General features: G+C 36.5%; 1 protein-coding gene across 2 annotated transcripts in view; it reads right to left on the bottom strand.

Moving 5' to 3' along the window:
* ADGRG7 (adhesion G protein-coupled receptor G7) overlaps positions 1-21,413 on the bottom strand; it is a 66,860-nt gene that overhangs the window by 8,384 nt on the left and 37,063 nt on the right. For both annotated transcript variants that reach the window (XM_025416379.2, XM_035709992.2), the window contains 5 exons: positions 19,052-19,212; positions 18,476-18,631; positions 12,683-12,795; positions 6,806-7,152; positions 5,722-5,812 (listed from right to left, as the gene is read on the bottom strand). In XM_025416379.2, the coding sequence (XP_025272164.1) occupies positions 5,722-5,812; positions 6,806-7,152; positions 12,683-12,795; positions 18,476-18,631; positions 19,052-19,212 (868 nt within the window). The remainder of the gene's footprint in view (positions 1-5,721; positions 5,813-6,805; positions 7,153-12,682; positions 12,796-18,475; positions 18,632-19,051; positions 19,213-21,413) is intronic.

The raw sequence follows: 21,413 nt of genomic DNA, 5'->3' as shown, positions 1-21,413 counted from the left end.
ATTAGCAGCGAACAAAAAAAATTTCTTCTTTGTGACATATACTATATATAGAATACCCTACAGATTCCACCAAAGAATGACCAGAACTGAAAAATGAACTCAATAATATTAATTGCAGGCTATGATCAAGGTACAGAAATCTATTGCATTCCTATAGAATGAATAATAATGAAGCAGCAGAAAATGAAATTAAGAAAACAAATGCCATTCACAATTGTATCAAAAGTAATAAAATAACCATGATTAAACTTAATCAAGGAGGTGAAAGACTGTACTCTGTTTATGTGCTGCTGAAGCAAGCACAGAAAGACCTGTACTCTGAAAACTATAAAGCACTGATGAAAGAAATTTAAGATGATGGAAAGAAATGGGAAGACATTCCATGATCATGGGTTAGAAGAACAAATATTGTTAAAATGTCTATGCTACTTAAAGCAATTTACACATTTAATGTAATCCCTATCAAAATACCAACAACATTTTTCGCAGAACTGAAACAATCCTAAAATTTGTATACAACCACAAAAGACTTTGAATAGCCAAAGCAATCTTGAAAAAGGAAAAACAAAACTGGAGGTATCACAATCCCTGACTTCATGTTATATTACAAAATGGTAGTAACTGAAACAGTACAGTACTGGCATAAAAACAGACACATAGAGCAGTGGAATAGAAGAGAAAGCCCAGTAATAAACCCATAATTATATGGCTAATTAATTTTCAACAAAGGAGGAATGCCATCCAATGGGAAAAAGACAATATCTTTAACAAATGGTACAGGGAAAACTGGATAGCTACCTGCAAAAGAATGAAACTGAACCACTTTCTTTCACCATACACAAAAATAAATTCAAAATGGATTAAAGACCTGAAACCTCTTATTTAAACCTCTTATTTAAAGGTCTGAAACCGTAAAAATTCTTGAAGAGAGGCCATAGCCATATTTCCCTAAATATGTCTCCTGAAGAAAGGAAAATAAAAGAAAAAATTGACTATTGGGACTATACCAAAATTAAAAGTATCTTCACAGTGAAGGAAACAATCAACAAAACTAAAAGGCAACCTAGGGATCCCTGGGTGGCGCAGCGGTTTAGCTCCTGCCTTCAGCCCAGGGCGTGATCCTGGAGACCTGGGATCGGGTCCCGCATTGGGCTCCCTGCATGGGGCCTGCTTCTCCCTCTGCCTGTGTCTCTGCCTCTCTTTAGCTCTCTCTATGTCTCTCATGAATAAATAACTAAAATAAAACTAAAAGGCAACCTACTGAGTAGGAGAAGATATTTGCAAATGACATCCAATAAAGGGTTAGTTTCCAAAATATATGAACTGATACAACTCGAAACCCAAAAACCAAATAATCCAATTTAAAAATGGGCAGAAGACATGAATAGACATTTCTCCAAAGAAGACATCCAGATGGCCAACAGACACATGAAAAGATACTCAACATTGCTCATCATCAGGGAAATGCAAAGCAAAAACTACAATGAGATGTCAGTTTAGACCTATCAGAACAATGAAAACCAAAAACACAAGAAACAAGTGTTGGCAAGGATGCAGAGAAAAAGGAACCCTTCTGCATTATGGTGGGAATACAAATTAGAGCAGCTACTGTGGAAAACAGTATGGAGGTCCCTCAAAAAAATAGAACTACCCTACAATCCAGTAATCATACTACTGGGTATTTACCCCAAAAGTACAAAAACACTAATTCAAAGGGATACATGCACTCTTATGTTTATTGCAGCATTATTTACAATAGCAAACTATGGAAGCCGGCCAAGTATCCATTGACACTTGGATAAATAATAGATAAAGAAGATGTGATAGATACATATAATGGAATGTTATTATTATATTATTATTATATATATAATGGAATATTATTCAGCCATAAAAAGAATAAATCTTGCCATTTGCAACAACATGGATGGAGTTAGAGAGGATAATGCTAAGTGAAGTAGGTCAGAAAAAGACAAATACCATATGATTTCACTCATATGTGGAATTTAAGAAATGAGACAAATGAATAAAGGAAAAATAGAGAGAGAGACAAACCAAGAAACAGACTTTTCACTATGGAGAACAAATTGATGGTTACCAGAGAGAAGGTGGGTGAGGGGCCAGTGAAATAGGTGATGGGGATTAAAGAGCACAGTTATCATGATGAAAAAATAAAAATAAAAATTCCTTCTTTAGTGAATTTATTTTAATGCACAGAAATAAATAAAAGTAACAAATAAATAAAATATATATTATGTCAGATGGTGACAATTGCTTAGAGAAATACAAAGCACGTAAAGAGGGTAGGTATTACTATGCATATGTGTATATATATGTGTGGAGGGGGCGATGAATGTTTTAATTTAAATAGAGTAGTCAGGAAAAACCTTATGGGAAAAAGTGATATTTGAGCAAAGATCTGAAGTAGATAAGGGGAAGGGCGTTCTAGGCAGAGGGAACAGCAAATGCAAAGGCCCTGATTTGAGAGCTGAAGGAAGAGCAAAGCAGCTAATGTGGCTTAGACAGAGTAAGCACAGGCCATTAGTGAAAAGATGCAAATTATGTCACTGCTTTATAGGTTATTGCATATACTCTTGATGCAAAGGAGAAACTTAACATGATCTGTCTTGAGTTTGGAAAGTGCTACTCTTGCTAGATACAGGGAAAATAGAAGAACATGCACAAAAGTAGGAAATTGGCTAGGAGTGTTACAATAATCTGGTGGCTTGGACCAGAAGAGGAGATGTTAGGAAATAGTCTGATTCTAGACATATTTAAAAGTAAAGCTAAGGATTTATTTCTAGGTTGGATGTGAGATGTAGGAGGATTAAGGCTGATTCCAAATTCTTTGACTTGAGTACCTGAAAGGATGGAATTGCCATTAACTGAGATGGGGAAGATGACATGGAGAACAGATTTGGTAGGGAAGACCACTAGATATCCCATTAGACACCCAAGTGAGGTATCAGGAGGCATTTGGATATCAACAAAATAATGTGAGAAGCTCTGGCACATATTTGCATTCAATTAATATACGTGCTCTTTTCCCTGCAGGCAAAAGACCATTATTGTACATGTCAAAGGATTTTTAAATTGTTTTGCATTGGAAAGCTGTTATAATTTAAATTACTAGTAATCATATTTCTAATCTAAATGACCTAGAAAGAAACTGGGATAATGTTCAAGTTTCTGTAATAAAATAAAAAATAAAAGAGTGCCTATAATTCATTAACAGAATAGGTCTATCCTTAAATAAAATGGTGAGAGCAAGTGAGTTTTTCTTCAGGACTTCTGGCTTTCCTTTCTGCAACTGGAGGACGACCCTCCTGTCATTCTCTATTGTGTCATCTCTTTTACAGAAGAAATAGGAAGGCACTCGGCTGAGAATTTAATGATATCCTCCTGAGAAGTACTTTCAAATCTCTAGAAGCTTATTTGGTGACTAAGCAAGTGGCCATCAAAACTTTTATTTTATTTTATTTTATTTTATTTTATTTTATTTTATTTTATTTTATTTTGTTTTGTTTTTCATCAAAACTTTTAAATGAAAAAGATGAACACATTTCTTATTCATGGAGCCTAGAGTGTAATGTAAAGGGGGAAGAAAAGAGAGAGGAAGAAGATGAATAATACAACTCTATTGGATAAAGGCAGACTTGTTAATTATGAAACAATTAGATATGTAGCCTTCTCTGTATGAGTTTTGAAACAATTTCTGAGGATTACTATTTGTACTATACACAGATGTGTGTGTGTGTGAGAGAGAGAGAGCCCACAAATGTATGCAGATTCCGCGGCCATCTCATACCAATGGATGGGGGAAGTAGGCTTGCTACCCATGGTCGTCAGGAAGTGTGTGCTAGGAGGAACTCCTTCTCACCCTCTCTATCCTTTGTACTACTTGGAGAGATGGTCAGTCATGCTCGATTTGTTCTCATGACACCCAGATTTGAGAAACAGTCTGTCTAGGAGATGGGTAGACCCTATGGTCAGACTAACCCTTGCAAGTACGGAGTGGGATTTCTAGAATTAAGACTGGAGAGCACACAGTGGAGGCTAATCTGACAAACAGCTATGGACCTGATGTCTAGAGAGCATCACAAGTGGACCTCAGATGAAATGTTTAACTTCAATGGTGATTTTGTCATGAGACATACCATGAAGACAGATTTATCATATATAGCAGACATTAACAAGAATTTCTCCCTCAGGCACTATAATTTCCTATGTTATCTCGATCCTTCAGAAAAGTCTGAAACAGGCTATGTGATGGTGGTACTGACAATCAGGGGATGGGGTGTTAAAGAAGAGTGTGTCCTGCCCTGCAGTCACCCCTCAGGTGGGTCCTTGCAGAGATAGCAGTACAGCAAGGGAAGGGGGTTACTGGAGTAACATGGGGGAGAGCATGGGGTATGGTGGTGCAATTGCTGGGAGGATAACTCCAGAAAACCAAAAATAATCCCTCTTCTTTCTACGTACATCCCAAAGAAATGTGACCCCTGATGCACATGTATAGGATCAAAGGTAGGGGATATGGGTCCAAGATGAGGCATCTTCCCAACTCCTCTTTTTATCATTGCCTAGTGTCCTCCCTAACATCTACCAGTATACTCGGGAAAGAATCTGCTCTCAATTATTTATAGCTCAGCGTGAATGTATTTAAAATGGTAGGCTTCTTTCTCTAGACGGCATTTATGAGTAGATCTAGTCCTGTCCCGGGGTTAGAGTAGGAAATTGGTGATGTAATTTGAAGCGAATTGCCTCTCCTGTGAGAATGTTGCATCTTACCCCCGATCTGTAATTAAGGAATTACCTTTTTTTAATTCACTAAGAGATTTTTAACACTAATTAAACCCAAAGAAATGGTACCTGGAGTATTTGCTTCTAAAATCAAGCCAGGCAGATAGTCTCCTATTCTACACTTGGGCAGTCAGCCCTGGAAGCAGGTATGCACCCTAACACCACAGCCTTCCCTTGGCTGCACTAGCACATTTCCAATAGTTCTGTTTTCTTTTGTTTTAGTTGCTTTGACGTAAAGGGGTGAGAATGGTTAGATTATAAAAGGAGAAGGGAGGATAAATTAAAGAGTAGTTGCTGTTTAGTAGCAGAAATACATGTAAAGAGTTCAGCTCAGATTTCTTCTCTCCCATCTCATAGAAAAAGCAATCAGCACACAGTCGGGTATTTCCATTAGTAACAACTAATCACACTATAATCTCAGGGAGCATTTTTTATGTGTGATAAACCATCACAAAATACTCATTTTAATCCTATCAACTTAAAACCGGTCATAAGCATGGATAGTGCTGTTCAAGTTATGAAACGTCTTCACACTTTCTTGACTCCTCACCATGACCTCAGAGTGGGTATTATGATCATTGTTATTCCCATTTCCTAGTTAAGAAAATTAAGATAAAGGGTTACTAAGGATCACACACATTATGTCCTATGATTTTCAGGCCTAATAAAAGAAGACAAATCTAACACAGTATAATTATAAATTTAGAAAGTAATTACTTGCCTTACAAAAGGATTTATCACAGGAAGCTTTCAAATCACTGTATTTAAAATATAATGCATTCTTTGAGAATTTGAAATACCCACTTATAATGATACTTATAAAGTGAGATGCATATGTACAGTGACACTTGGACACAATATCACTGAACAACTACATTCTTCTATCAAATAAATGGACATTTTTGAAAAATATTAACTCACATTTCCTCTTGTCTGTAGTTTAATTCCCACTGTGAACCATTCTGAGAAAAAATAATTCCCAGTGTCATAGCCACCACTACAGCCGGGACTCCTATGTGGTAAAAGAGAGGCATTGAATGAATAATTTACCCAAGACTGGAATTAATTATAAAAGAACATGAATGAATTCTACTTCTAACCTTTTTCAAGACTGTATTGTTCTTTCCACTGTAGACAATGTCCTAAATGATCTACAGATATAGGTCAATGGATGACATAATTTTTTGGTAACGGTTTGCCTCTCTCGTATTGTTGGTTCTGCATACTAATCTTCTACATTTCTGATTTCTTTGTAACTCTTATCACAATTTCCATTCTTGTGATGAGCACTGGGTGTTATATGCACCTGATGAATTATTGGAAACTACATCTGAAACTAATGATGTACTTACTATATGTTGGCAAATTGAATTTAAATTTAAAAAAAGAGGGCAGCCCCGGTGGCTCAGCGGTTTAGCGACAACTTCTGTCCAGGGCCTGATCCTGGAGACCCGGGATCGAGTCCCCCATTGGGCTCCCTGCATGGAGCCTATTTCTCCCTCTGCCTGTGTCTCTGCCTGTCTCTCTCTCTCTGTGTCTCTCATGAATAAATAAGTAAAATTTTAAAAAATTTTTAAAAAAGAGGGGGAAAACAACCTAAATCCTCCTTCACTTGAATAAATTTTAAATTAGGTATCACTCATGTAATTCTTTGCTGGAACCTGATAAATTTTTCAAATTATTTTTCTTAGTCACTCTGATTTTCTCAAAACATTTCTTTTAAGGTAGTGAGGAAGTTAGTCACACGTGGTCTAAATTTCAAATTAAACTAGTAGAGATGTTAAAGAAAATTAACATCTTGAGCTTGGCTCAGGACGTGACTTGTGACTGATCATGTCTGTCTCCTTCCCAGGAGTGTGAGCAACCAGACAGAAGGTACATTCCAGTGACTGCTGGATTTCCATTTCCCTGCAAGGCCTTGCACCCTCAGGTCTTCAATAGGTATTTGTTGAAATTAAGTTACTTCAACAAAATTAAATTTCTAAGTGAAAAGGCAAACACTTACCCCATCCGATTAAAGAGATGAACAGAATGAAATATTGAGGAAGAGGCTTCATGGTCCTAATGAGAAGGAAATAGAGCTGTGCAGCACTCAGTCCAGTCCAGGTAAACGTCACCAAAAGGAAATAGTGCAGCAAGGCAGCAACCACAGTGCACGTGGGATTCCGGACGTCATAAATATCTTGCGTGAGCATTTCATTAGCATCAGGGTCCACCTGAATGGTGTTATTACCATCTTTTTTTAAGTTCTTATTGGAGTTTTCGATTCCAAACACAAAGAGGAGGTTAAAAATCAACATTGAGATGCAAAGACTGACCAACACCCAGGTTACTGAAGTTTTTCTGATGTTCCTGAAAACAAATTAAATATAATTAAACAAAATAAACTCTAGTGAAATTGTAAGTGAACAAAGAAACATTATTATCCAATGTAAATCCAGCTCATAGCCCAGTGGGCCAGCTAGTAAATCTCCCTTCCCAAGTATACCAGAAGAAAGTAAGTTAGAGAAAACAGTTTGATATGTCCCCTCTTAAAATTGTGTTGTAATAATAATAAAAAAATTGTGTTGTAATCAAAGGTGACAACTATTCTTCAGAGAGGACCCCTGCCTTGAATGCAACTTTCTGGTACCTATACCCTGTGTAGTGTCCTCCCAGGGCCAGCCTGTGACTTGATCTATCTAATGAAATGCACCAGAAGGCCTGACAGCTAGGGCCAACTTACTCAGCAGATAAAGTAGTCCTTTTGCCAATGATACTTTTACAGTCCCCAGCAAAGTTTTAACTCCTTTTAAAACCAGAAGGGACAAGAATGAACTTTCAGAGGTCAAAAAACAAATATGAGCATATAAGATTAATACCTTAATACCAATACAGTTGGAAAACAGTTTTCAAATCTTTTTTTATGGAGAAGGATCCCATAAAGACACTCTGCTTATGAAAATCATAATAAGCTTTCCCCTTGGTCTAGCTAACCTGCTGAAGAAACCACATAGGAATGCTCTGGGATTATATGGAGAGGGAGAAAGACCCAGCTATCCCAGCATCCCAGATGAGCCCCGATGAGTCCAACTCCACCCACCATCTGACTGCAGCCTCACAGGAGACCCTAAGAGAGACCAATAGGAGACTCATACAGCAAGCCCCAGTCAAGACACAGGATTGTTAGAGATAATAAAGTAATGTTTTAAGCCACCAACTTGTAGGGTAGTTTCTTCTACCACAGTAGATAAAAGGTTCTACTCTAGATCTGCAAGGATATACAAAGGCTATCTATAGAAAGGCTCTAAATGGATTTTTAAAAATTTCAAAATAGGAAATTATTGCACGTTCATAGATGAATCCATGTTCAAAGGTAGAGAAAAAGTTGCTTGCATTTTAAAAAGTATTTTATATTTAAAAAATCAAGTATGGATTTTAAAACAATAAGGCCAAATATAATTTTAAACTGCTATTATGCATTTAAAACAAAATGGTATAATATTTAGTTTACATTACATTTAAAGAGTAAGGTTCCCATAAACAATTTTAAATTAAGTAAAAATATTTAAAATTTATTTCATGGCCTATTGCTGCTACTAAAGATATTTTAAGCAGACTGCTGATTACTATCTCTTTGAAAGGCTTACGCTCAACAAAACCTCACATGTGTCTTTTCTGTAAGACATTTCATAACCCTTTTTCCATCAAGGACTAGTGTCCCAAGGAGCATACGTTAGGAAATACTTGATGACAGTCAAATGGTCAAGATGTTCTGAATAAGCCTTTTATTTATTTATTTTTTTTTAAATTTTTTTAAACTTTTATTTATTTATGATAGGCACACAGTGAGAGAGAGAGAGAGAGGCAGAGACACAGGCAGAGGGAGAAGCAGGCTCCATGCACCGGGAGCCCGACGTGGGATTCGATCCCGGGTCTCCAGGACCGCACCCTGGGCCAAAGGCAGGCGCCAAACCGCTGCACCACCCAGGGATCCCTGAATAAGCCTTTTAATATAAAACATGCTTTAACACTGTTCCTTCATTTGAAGATGTAATTTCTGGATGTAGAACCAAGTACTCTTTAAAACTTTTGAGTTTTTTTTTTCTTTTCATTTCTACCTAAGATCTTTGCTAGAAAAGAAGAGCATCCTCTCACTTTGTCTTCAAGCTGGCACTGTTTACCAGTAGTCTTTAGAAGTCAGTGCAAGAAAGAGAGAGAAAGTGTGTGTGTGTGTGTGTGTGTGTGTGTGTGTGCATTGATATTCACGTCTGTGTTCTCTGGTGGCCCACCTGTGTATTTTCAGATTGGCAGAAAATTCAAGGTTGCCCTAACTAAGGTTGATCTCACATGGGAGGTTTCATATCTCTTTACTGTGCCTGTATTGTTTTCCTTAGTGGGTAGAGGTAGATAGATCCTTAAGTCCCCTCTAATGACATGTTACAATTGTCAGTATACCACATCATGTAGTCTTATATTAATTAAAGTTATAGAATCTCTATTCAGCACCATCTAAGCCTTTACAGCATTTTCAGACTATGAGGCTCCTTGGAATAATTATTTCCCTAAATGTATTACTGTGCTTAAAATTCTAATGTCTTTAAGTACCCATTTTTAATGTCCTAGAATCTGATGAATAACTCTGTTTGCCAATTACATATCCTTTATGATTTTATAACATTCTATCATGAATCTTCTCAGTTTTTGGGAAGGTGCACAAAAAGCATGTATTTAATGTATAAAAACCATATATTTATACAGAACTCTGTTCATTCTCTTGATGTTTTATTTGAGATTTTCTGGATAATTCAAAATTTCAATCAGTCTTTGAAAGTTTTAATGAACAGAACTGCAAAAAAGTACTCAAAGGAATCCTTTTATATAAAAATAAAGTTAGTTTCTGATTTTTTTCCAATTTCAAACATAACTTATACAGGGAGAATGGGCTATTTTCAAGTAGTCTGGCTCTTCTACTACCTTCTGTGCATTGATATTATTTTATTTTACATATAATATACTTTATAATTTATATATTATATAACATATTTTATACTTAAATTATATATAATTTGTTATAACTTCTACACTTTATATATAAATTATATATAATTATGTGGGATCCTGTCCATGAACAAAGAAAACTATTTGATACCCAATTTAAAAATCAATGCCATTTTTTAAATTTTGGTTTTTGCTTCCTGATGAGTTTTTAGTGACATTTATGGCAGTGAAACTGTGCTAAGAAACATATTGATAGAAAATGGAAAAAAAGAAGTCCAACTGGAAGGAGTGAAATTTTAGGCAAAGAAACTAGTTATGCAGCTACTGCAACTTATTCACATCGGATCAAATAATTGTTGAAGAGTGACTATGATAGAAATATAAACGAAAGGACATGGGGCAGCCTGGGTGGCTCAGCCGCTTAGCACTGCCTTCAGCCCAAGGTGTGATCCTTGAGACCCACATCGAGTCCCACATCAGTCTCCCTGCATGGAGCCTGCTTCTCCCTCTGCCTGTGTCTCTGCCTCTCTCTCTCCGTCTGTCTCTCGTGAATAAATAGATAAAATATTTTTTAAAAATTAAAAAATAAATTATTTTTAAATAATAAAGGACAAATATAAGAGTCATTTCCTCTCCTATGACAGACATATAATTACATGGCATGGAATTCTCCTTCAAGGCACTTATCACTATTTGTAATTATATACTTAATCCCGTATATATCTGTATAACATCTCTCTTCCTCCAAGAATGTAAATACCATGAGAGATGGAGCTTACTTGTCTCGTTCATAGTTTTATATTCAGTCTGCACATGGTGCACTCAGTATAAAAACTCAGTATAAAAGTATTAGTTTTTAAGCACTCAGTATAAAAACCTTAAGTGAATGGCAAGAGACTCATGAAGAGTGATAAGTAAAGAAGAATCAAAAGGAATTCTGGCTCTTTGAAAAAAATGGCTCATTCTAAGTATGAGGCAGAGAAAGTAAAAAATTTGCCTGGGTCGTCTTGCTGTACCTAAAATAAGAAAGTGCTGATGGGGATATACCAAAACAACATGAAGCGATTCCCTTTGGTTTCAGTGTAGAGTACACTTCTTTACAAAGGAATACAGTAACTAAATGTAAAAATAATAACAGGTAAGAAAATCATCATTTTCAACCACCAATGTAGTAATATATTCCAGTAAGGATCATCGGTGGACACCAAAACCACTGAGTAAAACTTGGGGAACATAATAGCATCCTATAGATCACCTGTTACTTACAAAGGGAAAGAACATGAGCCCTTAGGGTGTAGAAATCCAGTAGACACCACTGTAACCAAGGGATCAATAATGAGACAAACTGACACTACATGCTTCATGCTCTACCACACTGAGAAAGACTTAATCATTTAGTATTCTCATCAAAAATAGTTAATCTGTATCTAATCCTATGGAATATGACAGACAAATCCTAAGCTGTAGAATATTCTATCTTCTACAACATAACTGACCTGAACATCTCAAAAGATTTAATGTCCTAAAAGACCAAAACAAACAAAAAAGCAGAGGAATTATTTTAGGCTAAATGAGACTCAAGAGACATGACAACTGAATGAATTGGAGAAAAAAACCACCCAGCTATAATGAACATTACTGGGACAATTAGAGAAATTTTAATATGGGTTATATATTAACACAGTAATAGTATATTAATAGTAAACTGCTTGAGTTGAATTTCCTGAGTGAGGATGATGGTATTACACCACAGAGGAGAATGTCCCTGTTCTCAGGGAATACTTGAAGAACTGAGACATGACGCCTACAACTTTGAAAATTTCAGAGCAAAAAATAGAAAAAAGATATAAAGCAAAATATTAATAATTAATGAATCTAGGTAAAGGGTATATGATTGTTCAGTGTTCTCTCAACTATTCTGTGGCTTTTCATTTTTTAAATATTTTTTTTATTTAAAAAATTTTTAAAACTCCAGGAAGGATTTTTAAACAGCAATGCTTTTAAAATAAAAAATTCTGAATTTGTACATCTGAAAAAAACATTTATGAGGGAATTTAGTAGGCAGGAACAATTCTGAAGAAAAGATGAGTTCATCTTGAGACATCTTGAGTTTAAGAGGAGAACCAGGTAGGAATGTACAATAAACTCACTTACTCCACAGGTATCCTTCTACTATGGGCCAGGTACTGTGCTCAGTCCTGGGGATACAGTGATCAAAACAAACAATAACAACAACAACAAAAAAATCAGAGAAGGTCACTGTCCTCATCAATTTTCATGGTGATGGGGAAAACAGCACACAAGTGAACTAACGAATAACAAGCTTATATTTACAGATTATTAAAAATATAGCATATAAAAAAACACAAGTGCTATACAAAATTGGACCTTTAGTGAGGAGGTCAAGGTGGAAAGAAATGTATGTTTATACGTAATTTTTTAAATTAGATTTTTTAAACTATAGAATTCAAAAACTTTTAGGAACTTTTACCACTTGAAAACTAAATATATATTGTAAACTAGTTTAATTTTCAAAAACTCGCTGTTTAGCAATGTTTTGTTCTTTTACCAACGCAAATTGGTAGATACGGTTCTGTTCAACACAAGGGAAACTATAGCATTAATGAGCAATGGGACCATACTAGTTTTACATGACAAGCTTGTAATTACACGGTATACAATTTTTCTGCAAGGCACTTACCACAATTTTAATTATATAGTTATTTGTATGTATTTCCTAGCTTCTCCAGAACTGAGTATCCTCTTCTATAAAATGAATTTGTTGAACTAACTCTGATTTCCCTTTTAGTTCCAAGAACTGTATTCTGATGAGAATATGTGCAGAGGAAATAATATCAGGAGAGCAATTTCTCTCATAAGAAGAGCTTACTTCCCTTCTTACCTGGTGACAATCTGAAATACAATTGTGAGAGCCAGACCAGTAATGGACAGCGCACATCCAACGCTGGATAATATGTTTAGTGATTCAGGATATTTGTATTTCTTTTCAAAACTCTGGAAAATAAATTAAGATTTATATTTTTAAATAACCATTCCTGAAATGTCTATGAAAGTCAACATCATAAGAAGTTACATGTGTCAAAATAATCAGAAAATTTCTAGATATATCTTCTTATAAAACTGTTATGTTTTAAAAGGAAATAAATTCCTTATCTCTGAGTAGTTTATATGAAGTATAATGTTGAGAACAATGATTTTCCTCGATGTTTAAAATCAAAGTTGTTTGGATTAGATTAGATCCAAATTTTTTTTTACATTTTTAAATTTATTTATTTTTTTTGCATGCAATAAAACTTTTATTTTTTAATAAAAAATTTATTTTTTATTCGTGTTCAATTTGCCAACATACAGAAAAACACCCAGTGCTCATCCCGTCAAGTGCCCCCCTCAGTGCCCATCACCCAGTCACCCCCACCCCCGCCCTCCTCCCCTTCCACCACCGCTAGTTTGTTTCCCAGAGTTAGGAGTCTTCATGTTCTGTCTCCATTTCTGATATTTCCCACCCATCTCTTCTCCCTTCCCTTATATTCCCTTTCACTATTATTTATATTCCCCAAATGAATGAGAACATATAATGTTTGTCCTTCTGCGATTGACTCATTTCACTCAGCATAATACCCTCCAGTTCCATCCACGTTGAAGCAAATGGTGGGTATTTGTTGTTTCTAATGGCTGAGGAATATTCCATTGTATACATAGACCACAGCTTCTTTATCCATACATTTTTTAATTTATTTTTTTTATTTTTATTTATTTATTTATGATAGTCACAGAGAGAGAGAGGCAGAGACATAGGCAGAGGGAGAAGCAGGATCCATGCACTGGGAGCCCGATGTGGGATTCGATCCTGGGTCTCCAGGATCGTGCCCTGGGCCAAAGGCAGGCACCAAACCGCTGCGCCACCCAGGGATCCCTTTTTTTTTTTTTTTTTAATTTTTATTTATTTATCATTTTTTAATTTAAATTCAATTTGCCAACATATAACACCCAGTGCTCATCCCATCAAGTGCCCTCCTCAGTAGATCTAAATTGACTAAAGTTACTTCATTTATCCCTTATATTATTTTTATGTGTAATTATAATCTAAGAAGAAATCTGCATACCTAAGCTAGTACACTAAAAATAAAGTTGCAGAAATATTTTTTGGACTTGGAAAGATGTTCATATGATCCTGTAAACTTTTTTTAAAAAAGAGGTCTAGTCTTTGTCTAACATATCTATATCTATGCCAGTATTTTAGTATATATTCCTAGTATATTCCATGCGAGTATGTGCTATTAGAAATCTGGAGAGGTAGGAATGGTGGTCCCTGGGTGAGTAGGATACGTACAATTTTTGCCTGTCTTTATTTTAATAATTTAAAAAATTAGAAAGTAATATTTATATAGCATGAAAGTAATATGGAAGTATTAAAAGAAAAAACCTATAGGGCATCCTGGGTGGCTCAGAGGTTTAGCACCTGCCTTCGGCCCAGGGCGTGATCCTGGAGACCTGGGATCGAGTCCCACATCGGGCTCCCTGCGTGGAGCCTGCTTCTCCCTCTGCCTGTGCCTCTGCATCTCTCTCTCTCTCTCTCTCTCAAGAATAAATAAAACCTTTAAAAATAAATAAATAAATATTTAAAAATTTAAAAACCTATAGATTTCTTTTAACTGCCAGCTACACATACTATCCTATCTCTTGAAATCCTACCTCTTCTCCAAAGATGATCTTTTTTTAAATGCCTACAAATATTATCTATGTCTCTTGTACAAATATATAGCAGTTTGTTAACATATTTTAATTTGAATTGCTATTTTAATTCAAGATGTCATAAATATTTTTCCATATTAGTGTATTTCTGTTCAACTGATAAACATTCATACCTTATGCAATAAGTATGTATTTGCTTATAGGAAGAAAACAAAAATAAAAACAAATTCCATTTTTAAAAACAAAGATTTCACATTATTTCCTGTGTACAGTATACTGAGGAAATACCAAAGAATCATAGAACATACATAGATTGTCAGATTAGAAATCATCTATTCACTTAGAGCCTATCTGCCCCTACTTTACATACAATCCTAATCAGACTTTTAAAAAATTTGGCAACCCCAAACTAATTACAGGTGTGAGTGGTAGGCACTGAGGCAGACTCAGACATTAATGAGAAGAAAGAAGAAAAGAAAGAAAAGAAGGAAAGAGGGAAGAAGAAAAATAACTATGACAATGTAGTCTGTATCATTTAATATATATATAACATATATAATATATATAACATATATGTATACATATATAACAACTAGGCTTTACATAGCTAGTGAATAATACTAATGATCTTTTTTTTTTTATGATAGGCACACAGTGAGAGAGGCAGAGACATAGGCAGAGGGAGAAGCAGGCTCCATGCACCGGGAGCCCGACGTGGGATTTGATCCCGGGTCTCCAGGATCGCGCCCTGGGCCAAAGGCAGGCGCTAAACCGCTGCGCCACCCAGGGATCCCTGATACTAATGATCTTAAAGATACTCAAAAAAGTTAAAACTTTATCTTTACAGTTTTCTAATTAAGAAAGTAAATCTCTCGGAGCAGCTGCTGGCTCCGTCAGTTAAACATTTGCCTTTGCCTCAGGTCATGATCCCAGGGTTCTAGGATTGAGCCCCACGTTGGGATCCCCACTTAGCAGGGTGTCTGCTTCTCCCTCTGCCCTGCCCCCAGCTCGTGCTCACTCTCTCTGTCAAATTAATAAATAAAATATTAAAAAAGAAAGCAGATCTCTCTGTAATATGCTAGAAGATAAAATCAATTAAAATAAGAAAGGTTTGATTCTTAAAATAAGAAAACTGTAACCTCGTAGTTGTCAGGATGGCTAAAATTAACAACACAAGAAAGGAGGTGTTGGTGAGGAAGTAGAGAAAGAGGAACCCTCTTGCACTGTTGGTGAGAATACAAACTGGTGCAGCCACTCTGGAGAACAGTATAGAGGTTTCTCAGAAAGTTAAAAATAGAGCTACCCGACCATCTAGCAATTGCACTACTGGGTATTCACTCAAAGGATACAAACTTACTGACTCAAATGGGTACACTAATCCTGATATCTGTAGCAGCATTATCAACAATAGCCAAATTATGGAAAGAGCCCAAATGTCCATAAAGAAGAAATGGGACACACACACACACACACACACAAACACACACACACAGGAATATTACTCAGCCATCAAAAAGAATAAGATCTTGCCATTTGTAATGACATGGATAGAGCGAGAGTGTATTATGCTAAGCAACAGAACTCAGTCACAGAAACACAAATACCATATGATTTCACTCATTAGTGGATTTAAGAAACAAAACAGATGAAAACAGGGGACGTGAAAAAGAGAGGGAGGCAAACCATAAGAGACTCTTAACTACAGAGAACAAACTGAGGGTTGATGGAGGGGAGCTGGCAGCTTTGGGCTCAATGGGTGATGGGTATTAAGGAGGACACTTGTTGTGATGAGCACTGGCTATTATACGTAAGTGATGAGTCACTAAATTCTACTCCTGAAACCAATATCTCACTGTTAACTAAGTAGAATGTAAACAAAAAAAGTGATACTAAAAGAAAGTTAAATCTAGTGCATTAAAGAAAAGGAAGTAGATGACATAAAATCATTCAATCATTCAATTAATAAAAAAACTATAGTCATCTCAAAAAAAGTTTATAAAACGTGGTTCTATATTGGGGCACCTGGGTGGCTCAGTCGGTTAAGTGTCCAACTTTTGATTTTGGCTCAACTCATGACCTCAGGGTTGTGAGATCAAGCCCTGTGTCAGGCTCCACACTGGGAATGGAGCCTGTTCCTGCTTAAGATTCTCTCTGTCCCTCTCCTTCTGCCCTTCCCTACCCCGTCTCCCTCTCAAAACAAAACAAAATCAAACCAAACAAAACAAGGTTCTATAATTCGATATTCTATGCGGTACCAGTATGTTCGGATCTCCACTGGCTTCCCAAACATGGCTCCATCACACTGGGAAATGAAAACACCTGCTTTTCTCAGGAAGCTTCATGATATTAATAAGTGTAAGGTATTACACCCCTCCATTCCACTGCATATGAAAACATTCCATCAAGCCTAAAAAGTAACACTTTTGGTTTTACCAGGATAATAGGTTTCTGGAAATAGAATAAGCAGAAGTCCCTCTCCTAGAAGAGTCAGCCCAAGAACTTTCAGAGGTACACTTATAACTGCACACCAGAGCTAAGTGTTACCAGTTGTTTGTGCAGGGTAGCTTTGAAGTTAAAAGATATAAGGAGGGACACCTGGGTGGCTTTGTCAGTTAGGCATCCGACTCTTGATTTCGGCTCAGGTCATGATCTCAGGGTGGTGAGATCCACACTGGGGGTGGAGCCTACTTAAGATCCTCTCTCTCACTGTCCCTTTGCCCCTCCCCATCTAAAAAAAGATATAAGGACTACATCGACAGACGAATGCATAACGAAGTTGTGGTGTACACGTAGGACAGATTATGAAGCTATTAAAAAGATGAGCTTGTGCCATTTGCAGCAACATGGATGGACTCAGAGGGCATTATGCTAAGGGAAATAAGTCACACAGAGAAAGACAGATACCATATGATCTAACTCATGTGAAATCTAACAAAAAAACACAAATGAATAAACAAAATCATAATCAGATGTAGAAATACAGAGAACAAACTGATGGTTGCCAGATGCAAGAGGTGTGGGCGATGGGCAAAATGTGTGAAGGGGGATGGGAAATATAGGCTTCCAGGAATAATAAGTCACAGAATTAAAAGGCACAGCATAAGCAATACAGTCAGTGATACTGTAATAGCAGTAGGGTGACAGATGGCAGCTACACTGTGGTGAACACAGCACAATCTAGAAACTTGCCAAATAACTATGTTGTACCCTTGAAACTAATGTAACATTGGGTGTCAACTATGCTCATAGAAAACATTTTTAAGATACAAGGAATACATAAAGGAACTATGGGACAAACTGGATGAATTCGAGAGCTTTTCCTCTTTTATCTTCTAGCACAAACTTAGCAACTTAGATTATCCCAATGGAAAAAGCTTTGGGTAAATGATTTATACTGTCCATCCAGGGGCACCTGGGTGGCTCAATAGTTGAGCATCTGCCTTTGGCTCAGGTCGTGATCCCTGTGTCCTGGGATTGAGTCTCACATCAGGCTCCCTGCAGGGAGCCTGCATCGCCCTCTTCATGTGTGTCTTCATGTGTGTCTCTCATGAATAAGTAAAGAAAATATTTTTTAAAAATAATAAAAAAAATCTGCCCACCCATAGTTAAGTATGTACTGCGCCCATCCCCAGCACACAGCCATACAGCCTCACCTCTGGCTATAACAACTTCAAGTTTCACAACATGTGAGTTAGTTAGATAGTCTGTGAGCTCCTCTTTTGCACACGGGCTCCCTTCTCATTATTCAATATGCAGTGCCGACCTCATCCACCCTGAGACCATACTGCAAAAAGCTCTATTTACTTGCTTTTCCCAGGACCTCCTTTTTATAGTCTTATCACTCCATTCCCTGTTTATCCATTTAGTCTAGGTTGAGTATCCACACACACTAAGCCCCAAAGTTATCTCCAATTACCACAATTCCAGAATTATGTATAAGGAAAATTCTCATCTGGAAAGAGATTACTATGTACATCCTTACCATTAATACGGCAAAATTAGTAGTATGGTTGCAGTGGCAGTACAATAATCCATCAGTGGCCCTAATTTTGTGACATCCATTCGTGTCCCAATCCTTTTTTGAAAAACTCCAGTAGACACAGGCATAGGAATAGAGCTGGAATTCTTTTGAGTCATACTATAAATAGAAAAGACAATTGCAGCCAATTATTTAAAAATGCCTACTCAGGTAGAAAAAAATCAAATAAGATAAGCATATGAGAAATCTATTAGGTATGTACCAAGTACAACATCTTTGTTATAGATTAGAGAGGGAGAAAAAGAATATAAAATTCAAATTAGCTCATTTTGCATTTAGCTAGTCTGACAAAAAAAGTGGAATGTTTAAATGAATATCTTCAAAGATTCTTTTAAAGAGTTTTTCTGTGAAATTAATATATTGTACACCTAAAACTAATATTACACTGTATGTTAACTAACTGGAACTAAATAAAAGCTTTTTAAAAATAAAGAGTTTTCCTGTGGATTTCTTTTCCCAACCAACCCTGCTTTGTAATCAAAAGTGGCCTGAATTTTATTTGTTGGTGGAAAAACTCACCCTTGGATTAAAGACGATGTTAACAGAAGTTCCCTGATCTCCATTTTTATCGGTTTTGCTTGAGATAATTTTTTGACTAAAATCTGATTTAGTTTTAAAAGTTTTTGATTGGAAAAGTTTGTTCTTTTGATACACTACAAAGCCACATGACTTTGTGTCACCTGAGAAAAAAGAAGAAAAAAACACTAAAATCAACAAAAGAATCCTAGGGCAAAGAACAAAGAAAGTCCCATGTCATCGTTTAACTGCATGGCTGCTTAATATTTGAGTACAGTACAGTAAAAATGGTTTGCTAGCTGAATCTTTACTTAATTGCAATATGTAATTAACATATGTAACCTGTGCCTGGCCATTCCGTTTACATTACTTTTTTTTTCCTGAGGTCCAGATTCCTTACCTTCTAAATGGGAACAAAAATTTGGGGTATTATAAGGATCTCATGTATAAAATAAACATCTTGCTTCCTATGCAGGGAAACAGAGTGAAGACATTCAGGTAGCCCAGGGCTGCTTCATCCACTGATAAGACATCAGACAAGAAACAGCAATGAGTGGATATCAAGACAGCAGTGCCTAGGAAAGTGCTCTGTGAGACCTGTTTCCTCTTAAAAGGGACGGAGCAGAAACCAGTCTATTCAGTCACAGAGTTAGGAGTTCACATCATGTCAGGGATTGCTTCCGTGGAGCCAGATACTCTCCATCGTCTCTTGAATTGTTGGTCTCTGCTACTTCATGATGATCACAGGGTTTTCCCAAGACTGGAAGGCTATTGTGACATATTTCTTCAGGACATTGGAAAAAAGTGGTCAGTTGCTCCTCAGATTTCCTAGAAAAGCATGGCCATAGTAGAAGGTTTTGCATGGAGGCTGGCCATTGCAATTGTCAAACAGAACGACCTGAGGAATGCCCCTAACACTTTATACAACTGATGGCCATATTTAAGGCAGAAGCAATTATAATAATTATATATTTTAACTGAATTAATTTTCTAAACTCTACATATGATACCAAGAAAACTAAAACAGTAGCAGTGAGGCAAGCCTATTTAGTGTGATTGGAGAGATAGGCAGACAAGAGCCTGACAGGCCCTAAAACATCCTCCACAGCCAGCCATGTTCTATCCTCTACCTAGACATAAAGACATTGCTTTAGGGAGCTTTTTCATGGCACATTGGCCTTGCCAAGTTGTTCCTTCTGAACGTTGGATGACAAAGTTAACCCTAAAATTGCAGTAAGACTTCTTTTCATTATTGTTATATATATACATATATGTTTTATATGTTTATATATATATATAAAGGAATGACATGCTTGATGGAAAAGCCAAATCCAGGGGTGCCCAGGTAGCTCAGTTGGTTAAGAATCAGACTCTTGACTTTGGCTCAGGTCATGGTCTCAGGGTCATGAAACAGAACCCCATGTCAGATTCTGTGCTCAGTGGAGAGTCTGCTTGAGATTCTCTCTCTCCCTCTTCCTCTGTCCCTCCCCCTGCTTATGCATGTGTGAGAGCATGCCCTCTCAAATAAATACATAAATCTTTTAAATAAATAAATAAATAAATAAATAAATAAATAAATAATAAATAAATAAATAAAGTCAAATCCATAGATATATATAAGTAAAAAAATGAAAGTCCCTGCTTATCCCTCTTCTCATTCTTAAAGTATTTTGGTCACTTACTAGAAAACAATCACTTTTATCTAGATATTCAGATTTATTAGAATGAAATTCTATTCACCATTATAAATTTTTTAATCTCCATATTTATAGATATACCTTCTTGATGCTTATTTATATTCTTTCTCTCTTTCCCTTTTCTTGATAAAATTTGTTAGAATCTTGCCTATTTTATAAGTCTTTTCATGGAGTCGATGTTCATTTTGTTGATCAAGTCTAGCATTTGTTAACTTCTATTTTTTTTATATTTTATTTATTCATGAGAGACAGAGAGAGAGAGAGAGAGAGAGAGAGAGAGAGAGGCAGAGACACAGGCAGAGGGAGAAGCAGGCTACATGCAGGGAGCCTGACGTGGGACTCGACCCTGGGTCTCCAGGATCACGCCCTGGGCTGAAGGCGGTGCTAAACTGCTGAGCCACCTGGGCTGCCCTGTTAACTTCTATTTTTATTAAGTTTCCCCATTACATTTATTAATTCCTTCTCTTTTTAAAAGGATTTTATTTATTTGAGAGAGAGTGAGAACAAGAGATATCACAGAGAGAGAGGGAGAAGGAGAAGCAACTGATGGCTGAGCAGAAAGCCCAATGTGGGGCTTGATCCCAGGACCTGAGATCATGACCCAAACTGAAGGCAGATGTTTAACCAACTGAACCACTCAGGCACTCCTATTAATTCCTTCTTTTTAG

This window comes from Canis lupus, chromosome 33 (genome assembly GCF_003254725.2).
Source record: "Canis lupus dingo isolate Sandy chromosome 33, ASM325472v2, whole genome shotgun sequence".
NCBI classification, from domain to species: Eukaryota; Metazoa; Chordata; class Mammalia; order Carnivora; family Canidae; genus Canis; species Canis lupus.
The sequence above is the reverse complement of the archived record's forward strand: the minus strand, read 5'-3'. Positions and strand labels throughout refer to the sequence as shown.